The 27,474-nt window shown below is 39.2% G+C and overlaps 1 protein-coding gene across 1 annotated transcript in view; it reads right to left on the reverse strand.

The window, feature by feature from the left end:
• Positions 1–10,507: 10,507 nt before the first annotated feature.
• The window catches only part of CTNND2 (catenin delta 2), a 672,616-nt gene continuing 655,649 nt past the window's right edge, over positions 10,508–27,474 (reverse strand). The window contains exons 19-22 of the mRNA XM_014940766.1: positions 25,649–25,775; positions 21,799–21,930; positions 14,462–14,535; positions 10,508–11,709 (exon numbers count right to left, since the gene is read on the reverse strand). Coding sequence (XP_014796252.1) covers positions 11,449–11,709; positions 14,462–14,535; positions 21,799–21,930; positions 25,649–25,775 — 594 coding nt within the window. The 3' untranslated portion in view covers positions 10,508–11,448. The remainder of the gene's footprint in view (positions 11,710–14,461; positions 14,536–21,798; positions 21,931–25,648; positions 25,776–27,474) is intronic.

The following is a 27,474-nucleotide window of genomic DNA, read 5'->3' on the forward strand; positions in this document are numbered from 1 at the left end:
ACTTACCTCTATCAACATTAAGGAAATTAAATAAGTAAATAATGTAAATCAATTATCAAACACATAAAAATAACATCTGTCATCCTTTCAGGGGACAATAACAACAACATAAAGAGCACAAAGAAGAAAAGCAGTATTTGATCTCATCCATCTACACTAAATTCTGTCTATATTTCAAAGTTTCTGTCCTAACCAGAGTCAGCTTCAGCAAGCCATAGGCAAAGAGTCCTCCCACTCTTCTTTAAGAAAACTGAGGTCAAGAAGGAAGGCTGAATATAGCAAAATCTCCACCTGCTCAAGTGTGATACTTCCATTGCCTCATGGAGATCCCCTCAGCCGGACCTAGCCTTCAACAGGGCATTTGCTCCACAGGCTACTGAGTCATTTCCCATCATATTCCAGCATGAAGGAATGGCAGGCAGCATTTTGCTTTCCTGAAAGCTTTTGATTTTATTGAAGTTTGACCCTGCAGTAACAGGGAATTTTTCATTTCCAGCAAAGTAAACCAAAACCAAAATCAAGCAGCTCTGTGACTTTGACAGCTGAGAACCGACTGAAGCAATACCTTATTAAAATAATCTTTGTGGTCCTTACCTATAAACTCACAGCCAGAGGTGTGCTAGGGAGAGCAACTCTTCTTCTGGTGAGTTTTTATTCTGGGACGAGCACAGATGCTAAAGCTGTTTTACAGCTCTTGGGTACTGTCTGTACTGCACAACAACCACTTCACAAAACTTCCCAGTTCTTGGCGTAATTTTAGCAAGCTCTTAGACATGTGAAGAAGACACTAATGTTCAAGACTTAAGCCAATTCTTTTTCCCTGAGCTTGCCAGGCCTGAGAAATGTCAGACAGGAGCTCCTTCTGTCCAAAGCCTCCTCTTCCGGAATTCCTTCAGTGGGGGAAAAAGCAGTATCTCCCTTACATGTCTGCTGTTAACCAGGTTAACATCCAGCCCCTATTACTTCCCCTCAGGTTGATCAATTTGTGGGCACATCCATGCTCTGTAATGCATATCAACTTGGCCTTGGATGCAGCTCATGTCCTCCTTTCCTCTCTTATCACATGCTGTTCATGCCTTAATCTACAACTGTTTAATTGGTTATACTCTCTCCTTCCTGTACTTGGATGAATATTTTTGCTCATTATGACTGCTGACACCACACAATTGTGCAAGGCTAAGCAAAACCTCAGCTAAGACATATAAATACTAAGCCAAAGAAAGATGGATAACAGAGTTGCTCTTACAAAAGTTTCTACGAGGATTTTTGCAAATATTGCTAAAAAGTGTCGAAGACCAGACAAATCCAGACAAGGCCTGAGGCTTAGTACATTCTGTTATTGTTATAAAGCTTAAAACTGGCTATTAATACAAATGGATTATTTACATTAATATTATTATTATTGCTTGACAACCTCACTGACCTTGGCCTATCTCTGTCCCAGTGACTGAACTCAGTGAAGTCTTTGTTCCCCAGTGGCTCTCCTTAACTCTTGTGCCTCTGCCAGAACAACCCGTGCTTGGGATGAGCCACGTTTCTGTCCTGCCACCACCCAGATGTGGCCACTGGCTGGGACTGTGCCCTGGGACAAACTGCTGCAAAGCCCTGGTCAGCCCTGTCTCCTCCAAGGCAGGAAGAGTGGCCGGTGCCTCCTGCCCTGAGCAAAGTCACTGAAAACACACGGCAAACTGCACGCCCAACTTAGCAGGCAGCTGTACAGCATTGTGCAAAGACCTGGAAAACTCAGTGCACCTCTGCCTTTCCTGCAGGCATGCTGCCTTGCATCCCTTTTAGTGATCAGGGGAGCCCTCTTTTGGGAAGACACTTTAAACACCCTCTGGACCTTCGCCTTGAAAGACTCTTCCATTACTTCAAACTGGTTTGACTTCATTAAGCCTCAGTTAACTCCAGTTCCAGATTTCTTATCTTGCTTATTGACCCAGGTGTGGTAACTAGTCACGTCTCCAGGGACTTGATTGGCAGAAAGAGGAGCAGCAGGTATGTTAAAGGAGGCTGCTAATAAAACACTGGCTTCAGGTCTCTTCAGAGGCATGGGAAAAAAATTAAGCTGAAAAGTTTTTTGCATTCAATAAGCTAAATTTCTCTCTTTGCCATGGTGTACCCATTGGCTTAAAATATTTTATTAAAATGGAGAAAAATGAGAACCTAACAAGGACATGAACACAGCAACTAATTGTGCCCCATGCTGTGCCTTGCTCTGCCAGCCATTCCAGCCAGCTCTGCTAGCCATTTCTGTTCTTTCACCTTGCCACAAAACAGATACATCATGCAGGACCTATGAAGTCCTTTTGCAGAGAGGACACTCCTGAAACAGCTTCTCACGTTACAGTTGATTCCAAAAGTAATGAGCAAAGTGAAATGACAAGTGGCAGCTATGCCTGTGGTCATAGCTGGACCAGCCTACTGGTCATTGGACTTATCTTTTCCCTCCACATCTTCATACAGAATTTTTCTCTCTTTTAGCTACTTTTCCCCTCTAGAATAATTTTGCAGGTAGGATTGCTCGCTTTTAGACATCAGCCACTAGATCTATCCAGATGGCACAAAAGAGCAAGGGGCACCTGCGACATCATAGTTAAGAGTGTATGATTTACCCCACATTTCCAGTGGGCTTCTCTAAACTGGGATTGCACCAAATTGTTCCTGCTGTAAAAAAAACCATCCTCTTTTATTGCCTTTTAGCCAAAAATTACATAAGAAAACTATTTTGGAAACCACATACCAAAAAAACCCTAAAGTTAAGATGTCATGGAGCAGTTTTAGATGTTCCTAGTTCCGGGCAGTGATTTATTTCAAATAGCAGGTTGGGGCAGTCACATTCCCTTTCTGCTTTTCCAGCCCTTGTGCCCTACATAGGCGGATGAAGGTCTTGGAGGAAGGATCAGGAGTTCCGTTGTGGCAAGAGACAGATTTGCTGTTTTGCTTCCCAAACACATACCTCTCTGCTGAGATATCATGAAAATATTTTGGCCGCACTGTGGGGCTCCATCGGTGCCTTGACGGATGACCTTGTGAGAGGCAGTAAGTGCCATCAGCAAGGCACAGAGTAAATCCCTGGAGGTAGAATAGTCCCAGTCTTTCTGGGATAATTCATGATTTCTGGACATGGTATTGGAAACACAATAAAAGATTATATAGTTAATTTCCCACTTTTTACATCCCTTAGTTCACAGGGTCAGGCTTGGCTGTGACCGAAGTTGTTCTGGTTTATAAAACTGCTTTTATTTTTTAAATCAAAGTTAATACAGTAGACAAACGTCATATTTACTCTGTGGCATGGCAGAGACAAGACAAATGACAGCCATCACTTGTCACTTTAGGACACAGCTCCAAAATCCTCCTGTTTTAACACCTGTTTAACCTTAATTTTGCTGATTTGCATCATCATCAATTAACCACATACCTTATACGCAGCTATCCTGATAGATCTGGAATCTCACAGTCTATTAGAGTACATAATTTACATTTACATCACCGTGTTGTTAAACCAAGTCATTATCTGAACCTACACAAATACCTCCAATTTTAAGAAGTCAAAACAACTTGTCTCCAACTGAATTTTTCAGTTATATATATATTAACATCACTTCTCTTTTAACTTAGTCAAAATGCATTCCACAGATATTTACATCAAAAATATTGTTGCCCTAAACTCTAATTACCAAAACTAAAAAAAAACCCAACAAAAAAACAAGCCAAAAAAGCCCAAACCACAGACCTTAGCTGTGGGAAGGGTAGCTCACACTGTCTTAACAGCTACGGCTTTAATTCTGCTAGTTTCTTGCTTCCAACTTGACATTTCCTTCTTACAAACTCAAAAAACATCACTGATGCCCATGTCTGGCATGGAGCCCTCCTCCTTAGTGAGGATTGTGCAGTGACCTGCGGGCAGGACCTCACCACTCAGCTACTTGGTAGCCCATGCTTTAATGTGCCAGCAAACAAGGCATGTTTACATTTTCTGGGTTTTTTTATTTTAAAACTTGAGCAAAATGCAAATTTTTTTCAGGACACATAATTATGTTCCTACTAACTGAGATTTTTTTTTTTTTTTTCCTTCATCACAGATAAGCTGTGACTGGAAGAGCAGAAGTAGTTGCTGACATGCAAGTGTTGGCTCTGCACCTGTGTTTTGGTAATCAGAGTGGATCATAACAACTGCTACATTATTAAAAAGGAACCAGAGGGGAAAAAAAAAACACCGACCAAAAAACCAAACAGTTGACCTCTTCAACTATTCTAATTGAAGGTAAAGCAAAAAAAAAACAACCTGGACTGGAAGGTCCATGGCTGAGCTGCAGCAGAAAAGTAAGGCCATGGTGAATGGTCAGTGTTGAGCTCCCCAAAGCTGCAGCACCCACAGTGCTCCTCTCGCTCATTCCTTGGCTCTGGCACTTGTGCCCCAGCAAGGACTACTAAGCTACTATGGTGGCTTTTGCATACTGTTGCCACCTCTCAGCTCCTAGTCCTCGCTGGCCCCACAGGTAGAGTCTGCCCCATGGGCTGCCCCATAGCTGAGGGCACCCCAAAGTCAGCAGGTCTCTTCTGAGCAGCTTTTGCACTGGTCACTCTTTAAGTGTTGACCCAGTGCTGGTGTGTCTGTGTAACAGGGGGCTGTTACTTTAAAAGAACAAGCCACTTGGTTGTTTTTGTTTGTTTTTTTCTTGTCTTTGTTTCTGCCTGAGGTCTGGGGATGTGATAAAAAGGCCACTCACAGTAGTGCTGTAAGGGCATTAAGCAAATCAAAATATGCAAAACAACAGCCACATGTACAAAATGTGAGAGCCACCACTTCTAATACCCTGGCTATCACTGCAGGTTTACCATCATGACAAAGGCAAGACAAAACATCGTTCAAATATTACATATAATGCAAATTCTCCTCTCCTCCTGACACCCCAGTAAAACATCAAACCCAATTTACCTTAGAGGAAAAGATTGTGGAGGGTTTTTCTGAAGAAAAGGGTGTAAGTCTTTTTTTAAAGGGACTTATGTTTGCTATGGAAGGTGTTGGTCTTCCTACAGTAGATGCTCTTTATTTTTTTTTCCTATCAGTTGATACTAAGTAGAGGTAATAATAATTGATTGTATCTCTACACATTAGTCTGAATTCTCAGCCACACATTCTCTTTTCAGCCTTGATGCATTAGTTATTACCCTGATGTGTTTAGTTATCAACATTTTCTGTCTGTATAATATTCACGTAAAATAAATAAATAATGTAAAAAGCAACTTCAATAGCCACTAGGATATGTATAAATGAAAAAGCTTGTGTGAATTAATATTTTCACTGACTTTGTGAAAAATAGTGAATGAGCAAGCCACCGCTGATCTGATTTCTGCTTTCCCAGATTTAGTGGTAAGCTTCAGATTTTAATTGCCTAGAAAAGAAAGGTATTTCAGTGTCTGAAACTACTCGTCTGGCTGCTGAAATTAACTGCAACAATCAGTCACTGCAAGTACTTTTTATCTGTGTGTGTCACCCTCTTAAAGCAGTGAAAATAAAATTACAGGGAGCCAAATGCTCTATAGTAAAATTTGACAGACAGGTACTAGCAAATAACTTGAATTTTTCTCCTCTTACCTATTAGAAGGTCACAGCCTTTGACATGCTGGCAAGAGTGGCCTCGATGTGCTCATCCTTTGAGAAGGTTGCACCAGTTCTTCACCTGTTTTCACTTTGGGTCTGATCCATGGCTTCATGAAGCTGATGAAAGTCTTTCCAGTGGGCTTTTAAAGTCTTCTGTGGGCTTTAAAATTAGGTGTCAGCTGAAGGTTTACACTTTGCAGGAGTTTAGCACATGCTTTCTTCTGGCAAAGTAAAAGCGATGCCCACAGAGGAAGGAAATTACTTTTAAAATTGCTTTAAAAATACTAAAGTGAGTTCGATTAAGTTTAAGAATAATGCATTGGCATGGTATCTTGCTAGAGTACTGTGCCTGGCTAGCACCAGCACTCAAGGGTGTGCCTTGCTGGACCTGCAGAAGGTTGCAGTGTGCTGATATTTTGAATGCTGTGGTTGAGAATGCTGTCCAGTCGAGACAGGGCAAAACCCAGGGTGAGGGGGCATCGGGGAGAAAGAACTTGAAGTGTTTGTGTTAGATGGAGCTGTTTGGCTTGGCCCTCAGAAGAGTGGAGCAAGAGTTAGGAACGCGTGCCTCCTAACCCAGGGTATCAAAACAATGTGATAGTCACTACTTTTATCACTTGTTTGTTAGAAGAGCCTGGAAGGTGGAGATGGCCCCTCCCACAGGTATCAGCTGCAGGCTTCAATCCCCTTTTCTAGGGGTGAAACTCAAATCTCCCACTTTCAGCCTAAATATTTGAAACTGGCTTTAGGCCAGTATTTAATACCCTGCTCCCTGGAAAAGAGCCAGCACCACACAGTTCTTCAGCAGATGTTGGTGCGCACCTGGCCTCCAGTGAAAATGCTGGGCTTTGAATTGCAAGTGCCTAGAACCACTCCCCCTCAGCAAGCCCAGCCCCAGCACTGGCAGCTTTCATAGCACACACCTGTACCAGGTATTGCCCAGCTGATAGAAAGGGCTTTTGCAGGCTGGGTCCTTCAAAGGACTGTCCTCCCTGTGCACGGAGTCCATGTACTTGCAGGGAGGACTACACTCAGCTGTTGAGAGTGGTGGGGCAAGGGGGGAAGGTTTGCAAAAAGTTGCCTCTGTTTTAGCTGCCTAATGTCATAGAATCATAGAATTGTTTTGTTTGGAAAACACCTTTAAGATCATCAAGTCCAATCATTAACTTAGCACTGCCAGGTTGCCACTAAATCATGTCCCCCAGTGCCACATCTACACATCTTTTAAATACTTGAGAAATGACAACTCAACCACTTCCCTGGGCATCCTGTTCCAATGCTTGACCACCTACTCAGTGAAGAAATTTTTCCTAATATCCAATCTAAACTCCTCCTGGTGCAACTTGAGGCCATTTCCTCTTACGTCTTTTTGACCTAGTCTGAAGTGTCTTGGACCTGGTCTTAAAGCCATTGATCAAGAGTCTTATCCCTCTCCTCTCTCCTTCACAGCAGTAAGCAGTCACTGTCCTCATGCCCAACATCTTCTGCTGGCTGAAGCTGGCTGTGCCCAATGGTGACCTGAAATTTCGCTCTGCTGCTCCATCCCTCTTTTCTAGCATAAAGCTTTCTGTGCATCATGTTGCTGCTATTAAATGCTCAGTACATTAGCTTGTTAGTAATATTTGACAATCTCAGTGCATAAAATCTCTTGTTGGGTCCATTTCACTTATAATTATGGGTGTGTATCTGTCTTCACAAACAAGCTCTGAGTCTCTGTATTTTTAGGCCCCTTGTTTGTTCTACCCCCACCCGCTGTTTGGATTGCTGTCTCCATCCCTCCCACTGCTCTCACCACTCCCCATGATACAAGCAATAACACTCAATAACACTAAACTTGGAGCTCTTTCTGTCTGCCATCAGAAGAGGATGAGTAACAGGGGTGGAGGAGGTGAGGAAGCCTCCCTTGCAGTGCATTGGCTTGCACAGCCTGTGCTGTGCCAAGGTGTAAAAAAACAAGTCAGCATTTCAGATTTGCGTTGCAAGTCCCCCTGGCAAGATGCTTCTGCAGACTTATGCAACTCAGTCCCAGGAAATAATTATTCCCAAGCCTCTACATGCACTGCACACTGGGACTCCCAGCAATGTGTGAGTAAATTAATGGCTCACTCTCCGTTTCTTGGCCGCAGTCTCGGTAACACTGGGGCCAAGACCATCTTTTTTACAGCATGTTCCTATCCAGTACCACCAGCTTTTTAGTTGTTTCTGCAGCTGTAGATAAACTATCTCTTTGTAAGCAGTGGCAGCTGAGCTCTTTCAGCCATAATTAGGGGTGAACTGGGTGTTGACACTCTTCTCAAAAATACCTTTCCCCTTGGCTTGTGGTTGTAAAGCAGGTTGTGCTCATAAAGCTGGTGGAGAGGGAGCAGGGAGTGAATGACTCGAGAACCGAAAGTTAGCTATCCGATTACTATTTAAAATAAATAAATTCCAGGGGTTTGTTGGCTGTGTGAAGCTAGGCATCAATCTATGGAGTCAACTTCTGAGTTTAAACATATTGCACTATGACCAGCAATTCTCCACAATACAGTAGGATTTATTAATAGAAAATATGTCAATATGAGTTTGTCTTTGTACATGTTAGCAACATGTACAGTGAAACACATTTCTTTTCTCAATCTATATTGTTATAGTTCTTTTGTGTTATCTGACATTACCATTTATATTTGGGCTTAAATATGTTATTTGTCAAAATGTATTTTCAGTGTTAATATAACTTTAAAATCATAGTTTACCTTTTAAATATTGAATTCATATTATTTTTTTCAAATCAATATTGCTCATGTTAGTGCAAATTTGTTAATCTTGAGATAGGTTAACCATTCCTTCCAGACCATAAACAGCATTTAATAAAACAGTGAGATTTATATAGCTCTACACAGCTGAACAAGATTCTAATACGAAGCTTGTTAAAAAAAAAAATCCGACATTTTACAGTACATCAATTGCATTTTATACATTTTTTTTTGGAACAGTTTTGTTTCTTCTCTATTTCTGTGTGTGATCTAGTACAAGAATGAAGGGAACAGCAATAGGTAATGATACTTTCCTCAATATTGAAAAAAATGCATCATATATATATCTTGCTCAGTATGGCAGCAGTGTTGGATTTCCAAGCCTGGAAAAGAAGCCGGGTAATTCAACACCTTCTCAAAACTCAGTACAGCAAGAATTAACGTTATCAGTCGGAGCACTTGCCACTACAGAGGAATGGAAACAAAACAACACAAACCATAGACAAAAGGTATTTTATGCCACTTCATCGATCCAGAATCTCCCACTTGAGCAATGGTCAACTTTTGACTCCAAGGAATTCCTAAGAGGAGCTGAAAGGGGGAAATGTGGGCATTTCAGTAGTTTGAAGAATGGAAATAAATCAAACTTACAGTAACCTTCTGTCCTAAGAACTTCAAAAAGAACGACGAATCCCTTCAGCCTGTTGGCAATCCTGCGGCTGGAGAACTGCACCAGCCTGGTGGTTATCAGGCAGTCAAGAAGAACTTCAAGTTGAGAGTGACATTCTTTATTAAAAAAAAGTTTTTATACTGAAAATGTGCTTTGTTCAAAAGAGCACTGCAAATGTCACTTATCTTATTAAAATCAATGTAATAAATAAAATATAAACAACCTGTGTCCAAAACTATGAATAATATTTTTATCTACCTCACTATACATCTGGCCCACTGTGTCCCTCCCTCCCGCCCTTTCTTAAATTTTTTAAAAATTTTTTTGCATGCGATTTTTTTCCCCCCTGTTTACTACAAAGAGCAGATAAGGTTACATATCGTACACTGGGAAAAGCTGCCAAAAAGATTAAACTATAGTCCTAGATTACCAATAAACCAATTCTACATCACAATACCTGCCTGCATGAACTACTCGGGCTGTGTCCTATAGAGCAGGCGATGACTTGGGAGGACTTCTCCCCCTGCACACAGCCAGAAGTGTGCCAGGTGATGTTAAGACTATTACAATGACTAATCACAGAAATGTTTGCAACCTAAAACAAATTCCTTAACTGTAATTTAAGCAACTTACAACTATGCCATTTGTGGTGGCTTTTATGCTGTGAAAACTATGCTGAACTGTTGCCAGAATCAAAGAAATGCAGAAATCCTAGATTATTTTTTTCACTTCTAGAATCCCAAGAGCCAAGATGAATATGCGAGCTCTTCTGGTCTCCGAGCTTAGTCTCCTTTTCTATTTTTTACTTAATTTTTTTTTTTAAATCTCTGTCCCTTACATTTTTATGTTTTTCAGGATTTTACTTTAAATGCACAGAAATGGTCAGTATCTTTTGTATTTGAGGAACGTGTGTCAGGTATCAGGTTTTCTTTTTGGTATGGGTTAAAATAAATGATTGTCCTAATGGTTCACAAGTTGGACTCTTCTACAGCCTGAAGAGTTTGGAGACTCCAGACTTAAGTCTGCTGGGTCTTTGTTTTCCATTCCCTCAGGGAGGTGGCAAGATCAAACTGCCTTCCTTGAGCACTTGCTGGTTTGTGGCTGGAGAGTAATGACATCTCCTCAAGAGAAGATCAAGAGATGCTATTTTAAAGGAAATGGCACCTAAGGGTGAAGGAGTCAGTGAAAAAAAATCCAATAACCCCTTCCTTTGTGAGTATGTGGCCTAACAATTTTGAATCGCTATCAATGGTTAAGAAAGTGAGTAAGAGAAAGCACATACTGGAGTTTCCACTGTTTAAAAAAACTGAAAATCAAACAAAAATTGAAGCTTGAACAAGGAAAACATTGGATGAAAAGAAATCTTACGCCACACAAACACACACACTCAAACACACACACACACGCACACAGAATACTATGCGTACGTGGACACACACAAGTAAGAATGTGTATTTGTATGGTAGGTTCTTGGAAATAGACATTCTTAGCAAATATGGATGACAGATCAATTGTAATTTATTTTCTTTGAACACTGTATCATCATAAAGAAAACTGGTATAAATGAAAAAAATCTATTTCAAATATCTACATCTAAAATTTTAGGCAGTGAAAAAGCACTTCGTTGACAAGGAGTGTGGAATGATGAATGTTAATTGTCAGAAACTGCTGAATGCCTTTTTTTTTAGTTGCCACAAACAAATCCACATATCAGAACGAACAATACTGCTAAATATTCCTTTTTGTTTTTTTGATTTTTTTTGACTTTTTTTTTTTTTGTTAAAACGCACCGGGGAAAAGAAAACAAAAAACTGGAAATTCATACATCTTTCAAAATTTGAAATTGAAGCAATATTTAGAACCATAGATGAAGAAACACTGTGGCATTGGTGTAATATACACAATGCACTTGATTTTTTTTTTTTATCTGTAATGTACATCAAATACTTTACAACAATGCATTAACAAAAGGCAAGAAACATCTTGCTGTACAGAGGAAACCCCAAATGCAACTTGAAGCCTAGATTCACAATGAATGAGGATATTAAACAAAGTGTGAGAAGCTGTTCCCCATAAAGTATGTACGCTGCTCAGTTACTTGTGCTTAACTCTTGACCCACATCCACTCTCATGTTCTCTCTCCTTCCTTCAGCCACATTCAATATACAGCACTGAACTTTAGACACTACAGGCCAACAGTAAAGTTGCCCCACACTGTAAAATATATATAAGTATACATATATTTCTTTCTAAGTACTCCCCGGTTTAGCTTTCATATCTTTTAGCCTTCTAAAAAAATCTCTTAGTTTTTCCATACTGGTTATCTGGGCCTTCCTATGGAACAGGCTTTAACAAACTAAATTTGCAGGAAAAAAAATGTCTTGTGGTATGCATGCACATGCACAGTTCCTGGAGCTTTTGTATCTGCCCAAGTCTCAAACCCAGGAGTCGGGAGAGGCTGGATAGTGGCTTGTTTCATAGTTAAGTTCACTATAGGGACGAGCAGCTGAATAGAAGTCGACGTAGTTGCCAGTTGACTTTAGTCCCAGGTGCATGTTGTATTCGCTTGCAGGTGGACGATGATGCACTTGGTCCTCAAAGAAGGACTCATCATAGTTTCTTGTTGAATTCTGAAACGGCTGATATGGTTCATAATCTTTTCTGCTGGGCTCCTGTGGAACTGGCTGTGTTGAAACCTGAAAGGTAGTAATATCCACAGCTCGTTAGATGCTACTTATTGTAGGCAACAGGATGGAAGGAGGAGTAAATCTCACTCTATGTTTACTGTGTTTCAAATACAACATCTTAACATCTGCTCAAGGTATTGCACGGTAGTGAATTAATTCTACAGCTTTGTTTTGTCATTACATTTCTTTACATTTATTTATTTAATATTACTGCTGCTAAAGATGCTGGTTTACTGTAAGCGTAGCTCACAGTTACTTTCATACCTATAATCTGTGTATTGCTTTCTGACTATTTTGCAGCTATATAATGCAAACACTGGTGGCCAAAACTCAGCCTTGACAAATTTGAATGGAAGTGACATACACTCCAAACATGCTAAACGTTAACATTTTGCCTTTGCCAACAGTGAGATTTAGTGTGACACTGTATCCCTAAGAACCATTTATAGTCTTCAGGGCACTGACATGGGAAAATTTCAAGCTAAGTGCCCTGAAATGTGTTCTTCTGCTACTGTTAAGCTGCACCATCATCTTACCACCTCCTCAATACTTCATGCTGGCAATCTTTTGTTTTTGCTACATTCCAGCAAGTTGCCTTGAAGCTGAAATATTTATGATATGCAGAAAAAAAAATCTCAGGTGGCCCCCTAGCCCAAGTTTGCCATAAAGTTTTTTTCAGACAGCCCTAGTGAGTCTCTGTTTTTATAGCTGGAACACTACCTTTCACTCCGTGCTACCTCTATTAAGTTTGGGCAGACTTTGTGACTGCAAAATGATAGAGCCTTTCAGTCCTCAACTGGTTGTTATTGGGAATATCTATGCTTAGCTGTTGGTGTCAGAAGACACTGCAGATCCTGCTGACTCTGCAAGAGTCAGTCATGCTCCTTCAAGAAGAGAGGAACAGTTGCACTGCTATGTTCCAAGCTCTGTGATACTTTTTCAAAGCATCTCTGTATCGGACACAATGTGTAGAGAGCAAAAGTCTATGTCTTTAACAATCCTACAAATGATCTTACAACGCTGGGCCCAATATTAGAACAGCAAAAGGGAACGTAAACACTCTAGTTTCTATTTCTAGTACAACTATCGAGGTGTACGGGACCTTGAGCCCCTCATTTCATTTCACATATTCAAACACAGGTGTTTACTTTCGGCCACAGAAGAAAAATCCTAAAGCAAGCAACCTATCTATATGCCAAAAAGTTAGAGACGGTCAACTTTCAAGTAGAAAACAGGGGACTGAAGTAGTATTTCTGTTTCTTTTATGCTAAAAACATTACTTCCGATATGTCAATCATAAACCTGACATTTCATTGAGAAAGCAAGTACAAAAAGGTGGAAAAATTATTTTGGTTTTTTGTAGTTTGTTTGTTTTCTTTGTTTTTGCTCAAACTCTCACCCCAAAAATCAAATTAGTTGTTCATGGCTGCAGTTAGAAGTGCAACTGCTGTTACAGTACCTCATACTCTTTTCTCTAAATACTGTTAATTAGAAGGGCTTCATCTCTTTAAATGACATAAAAACAGATACAACTTCATGCCGTGAACTGGCTCACACAAAGAAGGAATATGGTGCACCACAGGAAATAGTGGCTAATTAAAAAGCAAAACCAAAAATCAGAAATGGGGGCACAGAGTATCAGAAACTTTCTTCCCCTTAATTTGTGGATTAAAATTGAAATACCAGTATCTTAAATTGAAATTTCAGATAATCTAGTGAGATTTTCAGAGAAAAGTATTTTTTATCAATTTTACTACATGTTCATTTACCTATCTGATACTACTTCATCATTTTAAGTGCTTTCCTTAAATGGTGTTTCATCTCATTTCTCTAGTTAAAAAATGCTGTAACTTTTCCATATTACACAGAGAAGTTGTGAAAATATTAAGGAGTGATAAAGTAGCATTACACATAATGATTAAAATAAGCCTACGGGTGCAGAAAAATGTCTGTTTCCCAGGGACTGAGGAAATACTATGGTGGAAATACCAGCTGTATGAATGCCATATATGTTGATATTGCATGGTTGGATGTGTATACACATGAGAAAGTGTCCTTGCCAATGAAATGTTACATTTTCTCTTGCCCATGCGCCGATGGGTATATTACAAAACAAACTAAGCAAAAAGCCTTGATACAATCATGATTCTGGAGTGACTAAATGGAAAAACGGAGGGCTTTTACGACATGTTGAGTGTATTGTACACATCCCTGCAAAAGATACAGAGGATTCCATTTCCAAGCCTGCTCAATACTTGAGTTTCTGCTGGGATGCCTTAGAACGTGAACAGTGCAGTGTTGGCAGTGATGGTTATACTCAAGTAAGAAGATGTGACTGGGCCTCACCAAACTCATTGCCACGGGACACTGCGAGGGTCAGATACCAGGGACAGTAGAAGTGCCCATTAACATTAGCTTGGCTTTTGTAGTCTGTGTCATATATATCCAAAACATTAAAGGCATTCAGGTCTCAAGTCCCTCTTGATTTCAGTAAGAGTTATAGGCTTAAACACCTTAGATAATTTTTCTACATATGCTGTCATAACCTCTTGGATATTTCTGAAACTTGGGCTGAAATTATCCATTAACATGAAGAACGTATTTTGTTTGGAGCCAGTGGAATTGCTACCATTTGTGCAAGCAGATGACTCAGTTCCTCTAATCTAGATTTATCAACCTTTGTGATTTTCTTAGTTTCCCTACAGATCTTACACTGGCCTTTTGCCATCTGGAACAGTAACATTTTAGACTCCATACTTACCTGATTGTGTTTGATATCTTCAGCAGGTGCACCATACGAATTCCTGTACAAAGTTGAGATTCCAGTGTTCTGAGCTGGAGAGAGAAAAAAGGAAGGAAAAAGCAGGTTTACCAAACATACCTCTTTGGCCTCAAACTGAACTATGAAGGCTTCATTAAATACATTATACAGCGCCCATTTCCCATACACAAAAATCTTTAAAAGCACCTGCAGACTTATGTTTTCTCTTCCTCCTACTAAAGAGTCGTAATCTTTGCTTTGCTGTGCATGCAGGTACATGGTATACACTTACTAATGGTACCAGGCGCCATGTCATGTACACACCAGTCTTGTGCACTCCATATATAAGTCAGCAAAATAATTACATATACAGATAGCATTCGGTAATGTATTCCAGGTTATATATGGGATTTCGTATCACACATAAATTAAACAGGTAACAGTTGCAAATACTGAGATTAAGAAACATTTCACTCCTTTCACTTCAGATGGATGATATTACACCAAACCCTGGGTTATTTATCCTACAGTGCTTTTGCTGTATGGTGAAATTATTCATGACTAAAGTGATTAAATGCAACGGAAAAATGAGTTATGCAAAAAAGTAATGTGTAGTTACACTGAAGAGGTCTCACCAAGATATTCTCAAATTCATGAACTGCTGTCACTTTCTTCTCAGATGTCCCACTACTAAAATGCACGGACAAAATTGAGCTGAGTATGAAATCAGAAGTAATTCTAAAGACAAGGATAACATCCTACAGTTTTGCAAAAAGTTACTTCCCACCCTACCCCCAAAACCACATAAAAAAGCTAGGGATTTTCCCTGCAAGGCTGACATCACTGATCACTTTGATTTGGTTATCCAGCTGAAGCTTATTTTGCTGATAGAACTAGAATGATTGTAGTCATTTCTCATATTTGAAAGAATATGAGGGTAGCATTTTGTGTGACTGCTGCACTCTCTTCTTACTGGGCTGTACAGCTTTCCAGATGTTATAACCAATGGTTTCAAGCTGTCATGAGGACTCTCATTATAAAAGCATGTGCCTGAAGTAAAAATTGAGTAGCTGTGAGTCAGTCATCAGTGGAATTGAAACCTGTTGCTCATGCAACTTCTCTCAGGTCTCTGTGCAATGGTATAAAAACCGGAGGCACCAAGAGTTGCTTTTAATACCACCACAACTCAAAACCTTTAAGGGTGAGGACTGAGCATCAGAGCTGAAAGCTGGGTCTGGGATCCATGCTAGCCACATCGCTATGAAGAACCACAGTTACTGAAGAAGTAACCACTCTTTCTTCCTTTGGCAACCTGCTAGCATGGACCCCAGCATGTGCAGCTGCCTCTATCTTTCCCCCAGCCACTGCACTCTCTACGGAGAAAGAAATGGTATGGTCTTTAGTCAAAGCTGACTGTAATACGCCAGTTCTGATCTTCAAATCTGCCACGGGTTCCATGCAGAGGGTAGGATTTTTGCCAAGTTTGGTGTACTGCTCCACATTGCTGCTTTACAGATCTCAGATGGTGTTATTAAAGATCTCCAGCATGTTTTTGAAACAGTATAAAAACAGGGTTTATATGGTGGTGTGATGAATCCTAACAGCTGGAAAAAGGTTTTTGTTCACTTGACAACCATTAACTAATAGGGGTGAAAAAACTCTTGTTTCTTGAAGAGCTGGATGTGTTACTGAGACAGTGCATAGTCCTGTTTAGGAAATGGTGAAGAACTCTGGATGTCTCCAAGGAGCGCAGCAGGATCCTTTCTTTGAAGGTGGGAAGAATACAAGAATACAACCTCTAGTAACAGATGATGGTTGGTCTTTTCCAGTGGCAGGTACTCTTAATTCTGCTTGTGTGCTAGTTGGTGGTAACAGATGGAAATGATGACTGCTTGAGTAGTTTGTCTTTGGTCATAGATGTTAGAGCTGACGGGCTGATCTGCAGAGGTTCTCTCTACTCAGGCTGCATTTTGTCACCAAACTTGAGTGATGCACGAGACTTGACTGTTATTTCAGTGGTTTTTATATTCCAGCTGCATCCTCTGCTTCGGTGTTTGACACTCTCCCTCCTGATGACAGTCTTTGGTATTAGAGGAGTCCGCATCAGCATTGCTATTTATGGTGCATCTCATGACGGCATCGAGCTCATTAGTGCAACAACCAGATCTTTCCTCAGTAGCATCTTTTTTATGCTGCTTTTCTGAGTTTTTTGTTTACCTCAAAAAGTGCTAGAAGAAGCTGAGTTATATACATTTCTCTTCTCAAGACCTAGAGATACTCAGACCTAGTGTTTCAGCTACCCATTTTGTGAAGTGCTACTTACTGAAAAAAATGAAAGTGATATTCAATGTGTTGCACTCCCCTAAGTAGGGAAAGAACTCCTTGTAAACTTTTTTTTTGTTTGTTTTCATGTATATAAATTGCAAAATAAGCAGGGTTGAAGTTTCATATGTGCAAGTTTTCAGTCAGGCATGACTGAACATATTCAGCCCAATAGGACAACGCTGTTCATGGTTGACTGACGTCAAGTATAAAAGACTGGTGTACAGTGCAACATCTGAGGGTTTTATGGAGAACCTGATGAAAAATAGCAAACTGGACACATGCTAATTTATATGTTGTTCCTGCAGTCAATCAGAGAGACTTTAAGTAGGTAGGTCATGACCTATTCATCTTTTTGCAGGTATATACAAAGGCACATGGTAGACATGTGCCACTAATAGGCATGACTATTAAAAACCAAAAACAGTCCAGAGTTGGTGCACAGCTGTCCAATGCACTACTGGGACATTTGCACTGATGTGCTCAGAATTGTCACGTGCCAGATTGAAGACTTATAGTCTCCCAGATCACATATTCTGCGATGGAAAATGGATAGTATCAGTTTATGAAAATAGCTGCAAGGTCTGCGTTGCAGTGACGTGGACACAAATTCACAAGTTTAAAATGCAAAAAAAAAAAAAATAATAATGTAGCATTCCTTTCTTAATGTAATAAAAACAATGACACATCCAATGCTTGGAAATGGATGCCAAGAGTTCAAGAAGAAGAAATCTTGGCTTAGTCTAGCTGGGAGGCTGAGATAATTCTGTCTCTGGAGGAAATGTAAGTCAAGCAATGTAGCTGCTAGCAGTGCATGCAGCCCCGCTCCAGTACCTGCTTCTGAACACGCAGGCGGCATCCCTGGGAACTCCATTCCCGCTCTGCCGTGCTTCAGTGAGCAGTTGACTCTTGCTGTCCAAAAAGCAGAGAGCAAATATAAAAGAAAGAAGGGAGAGAATGAGCTAGATGAATGGACAGATATTGTGTGGTTAGTATCTGATTTTTGCTGTTAATGCTGTATACGTATCATCACAGTAAAATTATCAGAAAGAAAGAAAGGTTACTGAAATCATTTCTCTTCTTTAAAACATGGCAAGAGAAGGAAAGGGTACAAGGAGTAAGAGATGGAGATTTTCCAGCAGCCACACTTCTTTACAGGGATGTGAGAATTGTAGCTGCAGATGAAATGATTCAAGGAGCGATCAGTGTGTGTGTAAGTGTGTATTTTATGCAGTATCTAAACATTAGTACATGATAGTACTGCACAGGTACTTCTTACTTGGCAAAATTGTGAAGGTTCTAAGATGAGGACTATGATCAACCTGTAGTACTTTGTGGCTGCACTGCATAAAAACATATATACCTTTCTTTTTCCCCCCATTCAGTTTTCAAGGTGATATTCGTTTAAAAAAATAATCATACAGTTCTCCACAGCAGTTTTCTGCAAAGCTGACAACAGCTTTGAAAATTATGTCACTCAGTGGTTTATGTGACAAAGGTATTACTGACCGAAGCCCTCCCTGTATATCCCAGTCACTTGATTTATGGTTTAACATTCAGCTTTCAGTTCCTGTAAGTACTTATTTTGAGCACATTTACGGACACTTTGAAATAACAAGGCGCTGGCCTTTTGCCCTCACAAACATAGACTGATAGTAAGAAAGGAAAGCTCAGCTGCGCAGCTAGTCATCCTCATCTGGTACTGCGTAACCTGCTTTTTCTGCTATAAGCAGCAGGACTTCATTTTCTAAAATTTAGTTCCAGACAGTGAAGGAAAATGCTTCTGTGTCTCACAAATCTCAGCTAACAGAGATCATTACCTGTCACTACCACTGCCACCTTCCTGCATGGTGAAAGATGAGGTAAGGGCATGAGAACAGACTACAGTGCCTTATGGTTTCTTAAAGTAATTATAAGTTCAAGTAGTCCGAGCCTCTGGAGCTATTGTAACAGATGATGGTGACTCTTTGTGTTCTGAATGTGCTGGGACTTGCAAGTAAGTTTAAAAAACAAAAGTATAGATGATTGACTCTTGATAATGAAAAGAAATAAATCAGAAGGTGTTTCTGCTGGTGGAAGTGAGGATACAGGGTGCAGACTGTGACGCACATATTCGTTCAGTGGGGGAACTAACAAAGTAAAAGAAATTTTGGAGTAGGAGTCCCATGATAGTATACAGTAACCTTATCTTCCCTGTTCTGAAAGAAAACACCATGGCATAAATAACGTTATCACAGGCACTTATAGTTCCTGTTTTTTTTTAACAGGAATATAATGGGTTTTGTCTTAAAAATATACTTTAGGTGATAAAATTTTATTATTGGTTATTATTTTCTACAGAGAAGAAAAGATGGACAGTAAATATACAAGGCATCATAAACCTGTGAAAGGAAGAAGGCAATGAGAACTTTGATATTGTTCCTCTATTTTTTAGCTGTCCTTGTGAAATCAATATAAGTTATCATCTTCAGTCAAACTGTTTACTTCATAGACTCTCCTTTTTTCCCAGAGGTTTCCTGAAAACTCCCCACAATAGCAGAAAGCCAACATTTCTACTTCGAAAATCCATCAAAAAACTTTCATTTCAGTCCCAGCCAAGAGGTCATAAAATTTTTGAACTATAAACTGAGAAGAGCTTTGGAGAAGAGCATGGAGACAGTTGTGGACAAAGTGGCCCTACATTCTGCGTAAATCCATAAGTCAAAGAAAGCTTTGTGTAATACATCAGTTTGGCACAAAATACAAGAGCAGCTCAAAATACGTATATGCCAGGTGGAACCCGAAAAAACATTTATCTAAGTCCCACAGGCTCTGTGGATGTATAGCTGCAATGCACTGTCTGATGCACAAAATGAAATACAGGCATTGCAATGAACTTGCTACACAAACTCGTATTAGACCATCCAAGTAAAGTCAAAACGTCTCACAGTTAAAATAAAGAACACTGATTTTATATTGTTCTGTAATGAAATATTTATTCTGTGAGCTACAAATATGTTACAAAAAATTGATGTTGAGTGTTGACGAGTAAGACTCCTTCTAATCGTCATTTTCTTTTGTTCTTAAAATGGTGCTTAATTTAAGCTCAGACCAAATGAGTAGATATTTGGTGACCTGAAAGAGAGAGAAAGTGATTTGTTAATTTCACATTCATTTGTACAATGGTCATGTAAGATTGTGAAATATTATTAAACTTTTCAATTCGATATTGGTTTTGATTTTTCTCACTGAGCTCAGTAGCTGGAAAAACAGTCGATAGCTGAGCACGATGCTGAGTTTCGAGCTTCCTTACTAAAAGCCCACCCAAAAGATCAATAAGAACAGACAAATTACAAGCAGATATTAAAGGAAAACATGATGCAAAAATCAAAGTGGAGCAAAGGTTGCTGGGGAAGTAAAAACCTCACTATCTGAAAATTATATTGAAAGAGAAAGGAAACAAGGGAAACAGGAGTGGGAGAAGAAAAACACTACAGTAAAAAGACAAAATGAAAAAGGAAGGGGAAAAAGAAAGCTTCAATTGTTTTAAAGTGTGGAGATGGACAAGACTATTTGCAAGGACACACTTATTTTCCGCATAGAAACTCTTCTTTTTTGGTGAACCTTCTGATACAATTGGTTGCCTAAACTTGCAGATACAGCTAATGTTTCTGCCGTTTCAACCTGCTGCTCTTACTCCTGAGATTCCTTCTTCATGGATCCTTGTACAAAGTGGTGAAAAAATATGCAGTCCTGTCCTCCACAATCACACAAGTAAGGACCACTGAAGTGTTTCAGAGAACCACCTTGTGCAGTGACTACGAAACCCTCAAAATATTAGAGACATAAAATGCAGTACCTTACTGAATCTGCTGCAAACTCATGAGGTGCGCTGCAGATGTTGTTCAGGACACTCCTCATTTCTGTGGTTTCCAAATGCTCTTGACTGTCATTCCTCTTCTTCAGATTTTCACTTTCATGCTAATTAATGTTCCGTATTGAATTTTCACACAAATTCAAAGGCTGGCCGTTAGGTTTTGGTTACACAATAGCATATAATACAGTAGATGTAGTGTGAATATCACCATATCCTAAATTTGGTCTTGAAAGCTAGTACGAATGGCTTGACGCTGAGTCATCATTCTACTGGTGTCCCCAGAGAGCTGAGGAACACAAGGATAGCCCATCCTGGCATCCCCTGAGTAAGACCTCTGCAGAGGGCATGGGAAGAGCTAAGAGGCATTCAGAAAGTGCAGAGTGACTCCTCACCGTGATTTTTTGCTTGCCCTGCAGTAGCATTTGGAGGAGAGGACACCCTGATGCTCAGCACTGTATAAATGAACGAAAATGTCCAACAGGGGTTATATAAGCCTGTGCAATGGTGATAGAGACCAATACATGTTTTAGAAGAGAATTAACAAAGAGGTGAAGTACTAGGCAAATCACTCAAAATTCTATAATTACTGAAGTGCTAACAGGTTAATGAGCTCACTAAGGTGGAAACCTTTTTCATTCAGTGAAACCTGCAATAGATGCCATAACATACACAGAGAAAATTGTTCTATTTGCATCAGCCCAGCCAAGAAAGTAACAGGGACAGACTTTACAAACTGCTACTGAATTTCCTAGGAATGACTGACATGCAAAATAAGCTAACCGGTCCTGGAAAGCCATTCCCTGCAAAAGAGAGATGTTAGGGATAACGGCACATGTTCAACCATTGTCATGCTTCAGAAACACCATTAGTTAATACAAGGTGGACTTACTCGCTTCTGAAATGAAAAGAAACTTAAAACTGAAAAGAAATGTAAAATTGCACTTTATGAAGAAACATTGTCTTCACAAATCATTTTCACACAGCATTGTATTCATTAAGATCAAATATTTCTTCAGTTGTATTTCTCAAGGTGGCTAAAACTTTGGAATCAACCGACACAGGTTAACTCTTTTCTCTAGTACACTAAACTCAGCCAAGCTTATAAAATCAGTGGTCTATCACAGCTGATTTTAAATTTGCCGTGCGAGCATAATCTCACCTGTCATGGTGTCTTTCCTAGAAGTGTGTTCTCCCTTATTTCCGTGGTATGTGGCGTTTGTTCCAGTTGATTCATAGTCTGTTTTTCTTTCTTTTAGGCTGATCATTTCCCGGGGTGAGGCTGGGGCACTTGCTAGATCATAAAAATAGATTTATTTTTTCTCGCCACATATGACTGAATGTACTGTTTAGAGTAAACACTTTAGTAAAGTTTATATTTGCTACCATACTAACATTAAGCTGCTTAAAGAAACACTACCCCATTATGGGGTAAGAAAAGAAAAAGTGCTCTTATTTCAAATACAGGACAAAAGCATTTATAGGACAATCAACTCCAAACATCATTTTTGCTCCAAATGTTTTACTTTTTCATTTACACTGAACATCTAAGAGGGCCGTTAAGAGAAAAGTATAACAATAATGATTTTTTTCCTCCCTTTTTAGCTTTTTGATTTCTTTATCTTGACAAATCTTTCTGGTATAGACACTTGCATTTTTTTCTTAAAATGGTTAATTTATTTCTGTTGAAAAGACTTACATGATTCTAATGGGGACAGAAAGAAAAGAAAGGTATTTTTCATAGAAAACTTATAGCAAAGAATGCCTAACACCTAAAGGTAACTCGAATAATTTCTCTGTCTTTAAATATCTATGTATGAACAACTGCCATTAAAACAACTGCTCTTTAAGTTATCATTAAAACTCAGTCCTTCAACATTGATACAAGCAGTATGGCCAAAAGGGAGGAAAGTATGAGGTGACAGGGAGAAGAACTAGATTTGTATTTGATCTGGGAGAATGTGAAGGTGATCACTGGCACTGATCATGAAGACAGAGTTTGCAATGCTTAGGAAAAGGAGAAAAGCAGAGGAAAAAGTAATGACTTTCAAATTAACGGACTTCAATATATTTGGGTATTGGTAGATACAACACATTTTCCCTGTTATGGAAGGCAGGGTAAGGAGTACAAGGTGAGTGGCAGAGCATCCCAGAGCCTCATGAAGGCACAGTGGTACAAAAATAACTACAGTGCTGGTGCTTACACTCCCTCCCCTGCCTCCACTCAGATAGTGGGTATGTCAAAAGAACCTAAAAAATGTCCTTGCTTAAAAAAAAAAAGGAAAAAAAAACCTTTTAAAAATGTAAGACAAGCTCATTTGCGAAGCTTGATCATGAGTGATGTCTTTCAGCATCTCTAAACAATGTTTCACTTTTGAGTGTTTTAGTTAAGGAGCAGGGAAGCATGAGTGATGTTGAATTCTGCTTAGATTCATTCTGCTGGCCCTGGCCTCTGAATTTACAGAGCATATGCAGGACAGATGTTTTTTTCTGATGAAACCATTAGAATTGGGGATTATTTTAAATTGCTTGTCAACAGTGATGTAATTCTAAAGCTGATCATCCAGAACATATAAAGAAACATGATATTAAATTACCAAATCAGCTAATGGCAACTTGAATCTAATAGGGAACAAAAGAGAATGCAAACCTTGAAAAAGTTGCTAACACAAGGATGCATTTTGTTTCCTGTACGCTGGCAATGCTTTTAAGCACTCTGGTGTTCTGAACAAAATTGACTGATAAAGACAAAACCATCTCTCTCTGCTCCCTATGGGAATTATCTCTCTCCTCCCATGTGAGAACAACTGCCTTCTGGCAAGTGTTAAAATCCAGAAGTGCCCTCTTTTAGAGCTTTTACTGGAAGCAGACATAAAATTATTGGTTGACATTAGACTGAAAAGTGGTACCGAGGCTTTCTGCTCTTATTCTTAAAGAGCACAGAAAAGAAGAGAGAGCTCTCTGTGCTAGTTAAAGAATCTTACCACCAAGTCCTAGGGATGGATGGGACACCGTGTGTTCATTTACTTTAACTCTTTACCCCAAGGTAGGATCCAGCATACCAAAATAATTCTTGACAGTTTTTCATCTAAAACTAAAGATCTCTAATGACAGAGACCACATAACTGCTCCAAGCAGTCTGTTCCAGTGCTTTGTTTCCCTGCTGTTTCCTGATGTCTAGCTTGACTCCTTGCTGCTCATTATTTGTAACTCTCTGCTATGAAAGTAAAGAAAGTTCATGCCGTGCCTCTTCACAGCTGGCTGTTATGTGCTTGAATACTTGATGTGTACCTCTGCCCACTGCCCCCATCCTGTGTCTCTCTTATTTGAGTTAAACAATTACAGTCCATTCAGTGTGTCCTCATATCCTGATTTCTCCATCTCCTGATTCATCTTGGCAACTGACAAAAATCTCTAAATCATTTCTAAAGGATTTTTCTCTAGCCAGATATTCTCTTTATAATTTATTTGTGAAGGACTGGATTTTCTTCCCCTTTGGACAGTATCTCAAATTTCTCAGGATTACTCTGAATTCCAGTAATGCCCTTCAAGGTACATGAGTTTCTCCCAGGTTTATGTCACCTGCAAAGATAATAGGCATTATCTGTGTATTATCTGGGCCATTCATAAAACCACTGAAGAGTACTGGGCCCAAGGCAAACTCCAAGCAAAGCATTCTTCCATTTCGGCAATGAGCAATATCCATTCTTTGTGAATTGTTTTCAGTTAGTTTTGTATTCACCACACATGACATTTTCTAGACTGTTCGTTAGCTTGCTCTACCTTGCCTATAAAAATCTTGTTGAAAGAGTATTACTGATTACAGTAGATTTCATTTATTGACTATTCTTTCCATGAAGCATTTTAGCATGTTGTAGCAGGAATTCAGGTGGATTTTATAAGAGCAAATTGTATCGAACCAATGTTTAGATTTGATATGGATACTACCATACAGACAGTAACTTAAACTACTATGTAGAAACAGACACTCCTGGAGTTAAGCAGTATCTTATGTTCCTACTCTCTTTGAGGTGCTCAGATTGTAATTATTTGTTCCAGAAATTTTCTAGGATGAAGTTAAGCTGATTGGTCTGTAATTACATGGACTCCTTTACCTTCAGAAACAGCCACTGTATTTGTCCTTTTCCAGTCTTAATGATAACTGATGATGGCAGTAAGATTTAATTCAATATTTCTTTAAGTGTGTTCTTTAAGCAATAGAGTAACAGAATTGAGGAGACAGTTCTGGCAAGAGACAGAACTAAGATCTCAGGGCCAGACATTTCAAGTGCCTTGCACTTACAGTCAAAATGAGATTTAGGAGAAGAAAAAAGGGAACAAGAGCCCTTTATGGACTTGTGTAATGACATATTTTGAAAACTGAATAGCAGCTCTCACTGTACTTCTGGCTACATTTTCAAATTTCCTCAGTGGTTGTTCTGCAGGACTAATAGGCAGCTTCTAGATAAATAACAAAACAATTTTCTTAAAAACAAAACAATGGCACAATGCTGAGTGTAATAATTAGTTTGGCCAATTTTAATCCTAAACTCTTGCTATGCCTACCAATGACAGCATCTAACTGAACAAGTAGTAAAAAACACATTGAAAGCCTGACTGTTTTATGCTGTTCGTCTTAGAAGATTTCCACTGGGAATGGTTTTATCTAACCAAAGCATGTTCTACCTTAGGATAAGCAGAGGAAAATGCCCAGATTTCTGAACAGAAAAATTGATTAACGTTGTGGCATGAGTTGAGATACTTACGTTTACTCATTGTATGGATCATGCAGAATTAATGACAACTGGTGTAAATATGCCATCAACATTACATGAAGAAAAGAAAACATCCCTGTTTTGGACAGACAATTTAGGTAAGAGTAAAGAATATATTTTGTGCCCTTCCACCGTCGTTAGCAATAAATCCAGATGCCAGTGACGTTGCTTAAAGAGGGAAAATGACAGTGATGGATTGTGTCTGCCTTTACTTTAGTCCTGAAAGCCTGGTCTTACCTGAGCGGTTGTTAGGAGACATGCGCACTGGAGAGATGGAGGGCGTGCGTGATGAAGAGTACGGTCTTTGCCGATCCCTTTCTATTGTTGAAGATGAGGCTACAAAGTGATACTGTGACCATCCGTCCTGCAACATCAAACATTGCGACAGCAGTCAGTGAAAACGCCAGACAGTTCCCCATTTTCAGTACAGGGTATTTTCCTCTGGTGTTTTCACGACATATACACAAATGAGCTACTATTTTTTTCCTGCCACTGGGTGGCAAATACTGACAGGCCAGGGGAAAAATTAAAATGCAGAAAGTTCTGTAAAATAACACATTTCAGGAAGGCCCAAATTCTGAAGAAGCTGAGCAACTTTTTAGGCTATTTGTTTAATAGTTCTGTCTTTTCACATTGCAAATGGCATTCTGGTTATGCAAATATTCCAAATCACAAGACTGCTTGTCTTTACAGTGAAATTCAGCTTTTGTTTTACATAATTTCTACCTCATAAGGAGATTTTGGAATAAGTAGATGGGGAAGCTCCAGGATTAACAAAATTATTGTAACTATTTGGGTATCTATAGTCTAGTTATACTAACTACCCATTTGTTCATGTGTGAGGGAAAAAGAATCAATGCAGTTTCCTCATATTTTTCCCCAAGATGTACAGAAAGAAATTCTAGTCCTCGTATTTAAAACTGTGGTAATGGTGATGTATTTTTTTTTTTAAAAGAAACAAAGTAATACAAACACCAGAAACAGCTATTTCAGAAATAAAAAGGAGAGTTTTAATAATTCATGTTTTGTTTCTGCACCATAATATAACCCAATAATCCAAAATAATGTACTTTAGATTTTTGAAAGGATATTAAAATAATTTGAAGTATCATGAGAGAATAAATTTACTTTTGCTAGTGCTCTTCTTAAAGGACAGTATTTCAAAAATCTTAAAGTACTGATAGATTTTCACTGTCTTTAAGAGTATCACAGTTTTCCCAGTGTCACATTGAAGGCATAAGCCTTTAAAAATGCCTACTTTCTGCTGGGCTCAGTGGAAATTGAGGCAACCACCTCATGGCGCTAAAGAATTTTTTTGCAATGCAATGCCGAATAAAACCAAACAGAATATAATATTACCAAAAAACAGCTGGAATTTTTTTCTTGCTTGCAGAAAAAGAATTCTCTGTTGGAACAGCAAAGAATATTCCCACCCCCTACCTCAGGCTACTCCAGGCATCTAACCCTGAATCCCACCCCCTCCCATCCTCTGCCTTTGCCCAAGGCACCTCTCTGACTTTCTTCCCTACACAGAGACCATGGGCACCTGGCTCTCGGAATTGCAGGAGAAAATGGCCTGAAAATCCCCCTTCCACTAAACTTTTAAGAAAGAGAACTCAGCAAGAGCAAGACACTTTTAAAAACAGCAGGAGGGAAGATACTTATACTTGATGTAGAAGGAAATGTTATAAGTAAATTAGGATAGACAGATGTGACACCTAACTACAGATTCTGAATGTCTGTACTTCTTACATAATGTGTTTGTATAAACACGCATGTGTCTCAGTTGTAATGCCAAAGGGAAACATAAGAAAGAGTGAAGACTGGGCCATGGCTTTCATAGTAGAGTCATGACTTTCCTTACAGATGACAGGGACCATTTGTCCACAGAGGTCACTCGTGTTTAGGACACTTAACTGAACTGCACCTCGTATTTCATGACAGTCATATAAGAAAATATAAGGGAGAAAAAAACAGTAAATAAATAAAAAATGGTAAGAGTAACTTGGAAAAAATAAATAGTTAGTCTTTAATACCATTTGCTTAAACCAAAATTTTCTGTA

The sequence above is a fragment of the Calidris pugnax genome, unplaced genomic scaffold (assembly GCF_001431845.1).
Source record: "Calidris pugnax isolate Ruff unplaced genomic scaffold, ASM143184v1 scaffold8, whole genome shotgun sequence".
Classification (NCBI taxonomy): domain Eukaryota; kingdom Metazoa; phylum Chordata; class Aves; order Charadriiformes; family Scolopacidae; genus Calidris; species Calidris pugnax.